The sequence below is a fragment of the Azolla caroliniana genome, unplaced genomic scaffold (assembly GCF_043228905.1).
Source record: "Azolla caroliniana isolate FFs.n. ecotype wild unplaced genomic scaffold, voAzoCaro1.0.p SCAF_6, whole genome shotgun sequence".
Lineage (NCBI taxonomy): Eukaryota > Viridiplantae > Streptophyta > Polypodiopsida > Salviniales > Salviniaceae > Azolla > Azolla caroliniana.
Genome location: NW_028230441.1, coordinates 2,646,595 through 2,653,143, shown reverse-complemented (window position 1 = coordinate 2,653,143; position 6,549 = coordinate 2,646,595). Strand labels below are relative to the sequence as shown.

Here is a 6,549-nt window from a genome sequence, read left to right as displayed (position 1 = left end):
AGTACTTTTTGTTCCATGTCATTCCAACCCACATTATTGTCTTGCGTTTTCGTGATCCAAATGTCAACATCAAATCGAGTACTTTTTTTGTTTTTTCCCTCTTTTTCCCCCTTCTCCTTTGCACGTAACGTTACGCTCTCCTCTCCTCTCCCACCTAGCCTCGAACGATCTGCATAGTGTATACCAACGACTCACGACATTCAGGTATAATTAGGTTTAATAATAGGTATTAGGGTTTAAATTTCTCTGATGAAATTTCAGTGATGAAATTTCAGAAATTTCTCTTATTAAATTTTAGAAATTTCTTTGATGAAATTTCAGAAATTATTGTGATGAAATTTTAGAGATAAAATTTCAGTGATGAAATTTCTCTTATGAAATTTCAGAAATTTCAGTGATGAAATTTTAGAGATAAAATTTCTGAAATTTCAGAGATGAAGTGATGAAATTTTGATATTTACGTTTTACAGTAATTTAGGAACTAATGGGTAGACAAAAAGGCCTGGAGTGGGGAACATGTTGTAAATCAAGTAAAGAATCCCAAAGTATGGTATTTATCATTCGTCGAGGGTGTTTACCCTTCTCGAATGATTGAATCATTCTCGATCACGAATGCACGAATGTTACGCATGGTTCACACTATGGAGTGGAGTGATGTGATGTGATGGGCTATTTGGGGGGGAGCCGTTGGATGCAGAGGGGTCCATCGGACGGTCAGGATGCACGTCCTTAGGAGGAGGTCCATTTGGGCGGGAGCCCAAATTCAAAAACCTTTTTCACATTTCCTACTCTACTCCGTTCCTCCCTCCTCTCTGTTCTGTTCTGTTCTGTTCTTCCTCTGTCTGTTCTTCTCTCTCTCTCTCTCTCTCTCAGAGAAGAAGAAGGAAGAAAAAGGGCGAAACACGACAGACAGACAGACAGAGCAGGAGGAGAAAGCGCTCTCTCTCTCTCTCTCTCTCTCTCTCTCTCTCTCTCTTTGTTTCTTCTTTATCATCCATCCATCCATCCATCCGTCCATCATCTCTTCCTTCCTTCCTTCTGTCGACTAATTAGATCAAACAGAGTTTTGGCTGCTCCTTTCCCTCCCTCCGCCCCATCAATTTAATCAACATAAACCATATGGCCATGCCCACCTCCGCCTCTCCAGGTTCTTCTCTTCTCCAAATGCTCACCTCTCTCATGCATGCATTGCCTTCCGCTTATTTTTTTTTCTCTCTTTTTTTTGGTCTTCTCTCCTGGCTTCTGCTTCGAGGAATTTGGCTACTATTACGAAGCTTTAGATCTCTTTCAAGCGTTATTTTATTTTTATTTTTATAGGCATTCTTCTGTGCATTTCTTTTCTCATGTTTTTTAAAAAAATTTAAATTTTTTTTTCCCCCTCCCCCCTTTCTTCCAACGATCTGTTCCATGGAAGCTTAGTTTTTCTTCAATGCAGGATTGGAAGGAGATTCGAGCCCAAAAAGCTTAGATCTACATCGATCGGTCTTCTAATCATGATATAGTTATTCTGATCTAGACACAAATCATCGACTTGATCAGTAAAAAGACATACCGATCAATATAAGTTAGATAGATATACAACAATGGCTGGTAGAGATAGTGATCAGGGAGTGATGGCGAGACGCCTGAGAGGAAGAGAAATTCCAGTGCTCACTCGATCCACAGTTACTTCAGCAAATGGTCATGTTAATGACAGCGAGAATATTCTCAGAAAAGAGAGCAAAGCTCCGAACAAGCGCGCAGCAATGGATGAATTTAACGCTAAAGCTCCAAATGCAGGAAGTAAAAAGAGGGCGGCTCTTGCTAACTTGACAAATCATTCTTCTTCTTCTCGGCAAGTTGCTCAAATAGCTAACAAATCTCAGGTACATCCTGATAACTTCCCATTTCTGTTTTGGTTGATGTTTGTAATGGATTTGTTAAATTCGATAAATGAAATAATGCTTATACATAATTTCTTATATGATGAAAATTCTGATTTTTCGCTCTTCAACTTTATCTGCATTATGACAGCCTCTGTTCTTATTGTGGTTATTCTTTCTGCAATATTTTGATATTGTTCCAATCGCGCTTTGTTTTGATTTTTATTTTGTTATGATAAATATTGTTTAGATCATGATGGGTTTTCTTGGCAAAGATAATTATATGTCGAGATTTATCTGATTTCTTCTCTATATTTTGGTTAAGAGTTTGAAGGATCTTCTTCTTCTTCTTCTTAGATTTCTGTCCATGGAGCCATTGCCAGTGTGAAATCAAGAGTTCCTCTTGCTTCCTCTACTCTTCAGGGCAAGGAAATCAATGAGAGTGAAGATGGTATTGAGCTCTCACAGTTTGCTGGGGAATTGAACACTTTGACAAAGAGCTCTGTCACTTCTGAGAATGATGAGAATTCTTTCTTTGAATTGGGCCTAGCTACTGTTGAAAAGAAGTCTGAATCTGTAGAGGAAGTTTTACCTAGTTTTAGTGAGAGCAAAACAGTTGCATCTCTGGAAAGGAGAACTCAGAATAGTCTCTACATTTCAAGAGAATTGAGGCCTCGTGTTCGGCAAGGTAAGAAGGGATCTCTATTTATATATCATTGCTTCAATCTCTTTATGTAGTTTTATGGGTATGTTTGCTTCTTATAATTGTTGCAATGTAGATCTCTATTGATATGACTTAATGGAGATCTTCAACTTATTTGAGATTTTCCCTATAGGTGATTGTGCCAGGAAGATCCCAAATATTTGTGATTGTTACATTGTTTGCCTTTGAAAGATTTTTATCTAAGATTCTGAAGGTTCTTTCAGGTGGCCTTTTTTCTGATGCCAATGCCAATGGTGAGAGTGAAGGTTGGTCGAGCAAAACCTATATGGATATTGACAATCATAAAGACCCACAAATGTGCAGTGCTTATGCCGCTGACATCTATCGCCATCTTCGTGTGGCTGAGGTTAGAGTTTGTTTTAGTATGCAAAGACTATGTCTTGCATTAAGGACAAATTGTATATCATGACATTTTGATGGATTATTCTGAATGTCTCAATGACATATGATATGAGTAACAATTATGTTTTATTGTAAATGTCACTGTAATGTGGGTGAGATATGCATGTATAATGTTGTAAGTTTATATTTTTGTTGATGGCAATGATGTAATATATATAATTTGGCCGAGATTTGTAACATGTCGTTTGACCTTTACGTTCTCAAAGATTGGTGTGAATTGGTGGCTTTATTGTAAAAACCATAATAATGTTTTGCAGTTGAAAAGAAGGCCGGTTCCTAATTTCATGGATAGCTTGCAACAAGATATCAATGCGAGCATGCGGGGCATATTGGTTGACTGGCTTGTTGAGGTGAATAAAAACATGCTTGGGTATTTCATGTCCTGTCATCAGCGTGTGAGATTTATAGGTCCTTCATGGTAACTGCCATGATAATCTCATATTCATAACAAATTTCATGGTTTCTAGGTAGCAGAGGAATATAAGCTTGTTCCAGACACTCTCTACTTGACAGTGTCCTACATAGACCGTTTCCTTTCAGCAAACCTCGTCACTCGACAGCGTTTGCAGCTTCTGGGTGTTGCTTGCATGCTCATCGCTTCGTATGTCTACGAGCTTTTTTCCCTCCACAAAAACTGTATGATTTCTTGTATCTTTCGTAACTTGTTGATGTGGCATCGATTCTCCCAGGAAATATGAAGAGATATGTGCACCCCAAGTGGAAGAGTTTTGCTACATTACAGACAATACATACACCAGAGAAGAGGTAGGACATAAATCCTTTTAGCTAATAATATCTCTTGTCCTCTTTGTGTTGCAAAGAATACAAGTTATATGGATTGGTTTGTTTGTGTACGTAAGGTTCTGGAGATGGAAAGGAATGTCTTGAACCATTTACATTTTGAGCTCACGGGCCCAACAACCAAGAGTTTTCTTCGGTATGTTCTGCCAGATGACAAGTGTTCTTAAATTCAATGACAAGTGCTCTTAAATTCCATGGATAAGATCATGAAATATGACCACATTTTCCTGAACTATTTTGGTATGTAGGCGTTTTATTCGAGCTGCCCAAGCATCACAAAAGGTATGAATAATTGTATGCATTTTTTTTGTAATCAACGCATTTGCTACCATTTTCTTAATTTATTCCAACCTTAGTAGGTCTAATAGTTTCTTTATCTTGTGTTTCAGACACCTACACTGCAACTTGAGTTTCTTGGTAATTATCTTGCCGAGCTCACCATGCTTGAGTATGGCTTCCTTCCCTATTTGCCATCGATGGTTGCTGGTGCATCTGTTTTCTTGGCTAATCTCACCCTTCATCCCTCAACCAAGCCTTGGGTAAGCTCTATTGATCTCGGTCTTGTTAACTATGGAATATAGAGTGATCAGAGGTCACATTAACATTAATATGATGGCTATAATTACTTTCCATTAAAACTTAAAAGAACAGCATATTTTTGAAAAAATCTCAAGTTTTAATCGGTGCGTCCTATGATGAATGTAGAATGCAACTTTGCAACACTACTCTGGATACAAGCCATCTGAGCTGAAGGAATGTGTGAAGGCCATCCACGAGTTGCAGAAGAATACCAAGAATTGTACTCTACCAGCCATCAGAGAGAAATACAAGCAACACAAGGTCTAATTTCTTCTTTTGAAATTTCAAAACTCAAGAGTTGAACTGGGCTCATGTGTGTTTACCCGATTTGTTATTTTATGCAGTTCAAATGTGTCGCTACCATAGCACCTCCTACAACTATTCCTAATGAGTTCTTTGATGATCTGGAGTAGAACTGAGTCTATTCTATCAATCTATAGTCGTTATTGTGTATTTCAGGGTTTGTGATAAGATTCATAACGTTAGTGTGCCAAATGGCAATCGGTTGAGGATTTCTTTCTTTCATTGATATATATATATATACATATATAATATACGATATAATATATGTATATGATTCAGCTGAAACTCTGTGTTACCTCTCCCTTCATATGCTGAAGAGTGAATATCACAAGAATGCACTATTCTCAGTGCTACGCCTTTAAGCTGAACAAAGCTTCTCCTCATTCAAAAGTGTACTGGGATATTTTGAAACCCTAATTGTATGGTTTGAGATGTCTGCTGAAAATTAAATGTATTACCTTTGCATGGTGGTTGGGTATAAATATATTATGGCTGTGATTGATTTTAACCATATGTATAATATCAATTGAAATTTCCATCCTAAGGTATCCTTGTATAAGTCTATATAAGATTGTATATAAGTCAATTGAAATGTGATTAGATATGTATTTTTTTTTGCCTAGATGTGATGCACAGGTGAAATGACAAATTTACCCCATCTATAAAATCTTGTCAAATTCATCCAACTTTCAGACAAATAAATGGAGATCTACTTTTGAGATACTATAATTTGATAGTCGGGTGAATTGGTGCTAATATGTTATTTCAGCTCTTGTCTGATTCTTGTGACATTCTCTGCGAGCATGAAATGTGGTGGCAGCAATTGTGATATTAATTCTGTGAATAATTTTCAGTGTAATCTTGACTACATTCAGGTTTTAGTGAGCATATTTGCAATTAGGCTGAATTCCCTTGTCAGATGCCAAAGCTTTGGATTCTCTAAAATTTGATATTAGGCAATCAATGTAACCTATATCATGTTGATGGAATGGGAGCGACTTAATGTGCAGTGGGTAAACCTGCATCTTAGCAGTAGTCTATGAACAAATTCAAGAGATGTCTATGTAATGGAAATTCCACTTATACGTATGATGCATTCTGGTAGTGAGGATCTGTAACATAGAATATTTTGTTTCTTGTCGGAGTAGTTTCATTTACACATCAATATTTGGTTCATTTATTTGGAAATGCCATTCATATCCTTATAAGAAACTGAATGGATTATTTACATGAAACTGAATATGAATTTTGATTGCTTCATAGTTATTTGAGTTCAATCACTAGTATGGCTGTTTGTGGTGTTCTAGTAAGAGAGTACCCCATCTTTTGCAGGCAGCGGCATGAATTCCAAGCTTGTACAATTAACAATTCTAGCTGAAATTGGGAGTCACAAGAATAATTGCAGCTTGTTTCCGTGTGCATCTCGAAGGTGTTAATATGCATGCATGAAATTATGCTATAAAGCAATATGAAGGTATCACATTCGCACATAATTTTTTTTAATGGCCATGTGAATGATTGTTTTATGTTCTAAAATTCTCAAAAATATACAGCATGAACCATGATGCATCCCGAAGTTTGGGCTACTCAAGAAATTCTCCCTATAAAATTGACACTAATATAAGAGGCAATTTTGATTGTGCTTTCAGTATTCGTACAAACTATCACTCTATTCAACTTGGTGGAAAATGGTGAAAAATGTGGGCACATTTTCAATCCTTCTATAGTAAAACTTTTTGGCTAATATACGAGGATGAGATTCATGACACCAATCTTCGTAATATCTGAGGATATCAGTGGAGTTTGATCCTTGGTGAAAAAGGTGGGCACATTTGAATTCCTTGTACATAAAGCATTATGGCGAATGTATGAGGACGA

General features: G+C 37.0%; 1 protein-coding gene across 1 annotated transcript; it reads left to right on the top strand.

Annotated features, from left to right (window-relative positions):
• Positions 1–1,447: 1,447 nt before the first annotated feature.
• LOC147862564 (cyclin-A1-4-like) lies at positions 1,448–5,169 on the top strand. The gene is made up of 11 exons (XM_087321202.1): positions 1,448–1,865; positions 2,220–2,550; positions 2,790–2,932; positions 3,246–3,338; positions 3,456–3,589; positions 3,678–3,753; positions 3,849–3,925; positions 4,038–4,071; positions 4,179–4,328; positions 4,495–4,629; positions 4,713–5,169. The coding sequence occupies exons 1-11, from the start codon at positions 1,584–1,586 to the stop codon at positions 4,779–4,781; spliced, it is 1,524 nt and encodes a 507-aa protein (XP_087177328.1). The 5' UTR covers positions 1,448–1,583; the 3' UTR covers positions 4,782–5,169.
• Positions 5,170–6,549: the final 1,380 nt, after the last annotated feature.

What these genes read in the sequence shown, in the direction of transcription:
- LOC147862564 (XM_087321202.1), top strand. Translation starts at nt 1,584, where the DNA reads ATGGCTGGTAGAGATAGTGATCAGGGAGTGATGGCGAGACGCCTGAGA. An exon ending in AAATAGCTAACAAATCTCAG is followed by an intron (nt 1,866 to 2,219) that starts GTACATCCTGAT and finishes TCTTCTTCTTAG; the next exon opens with ATTTCTGTCCATGGAGCCAT. An exon ending in ATACATACACCAGAGAAGAG is followed by an intron (nt 3,754 to 3,848) that starts GTAGGACATAAA and finishes TGTGTACGTAAG; the next exon opens with GTTCTGGAGATGGAAAGGAA.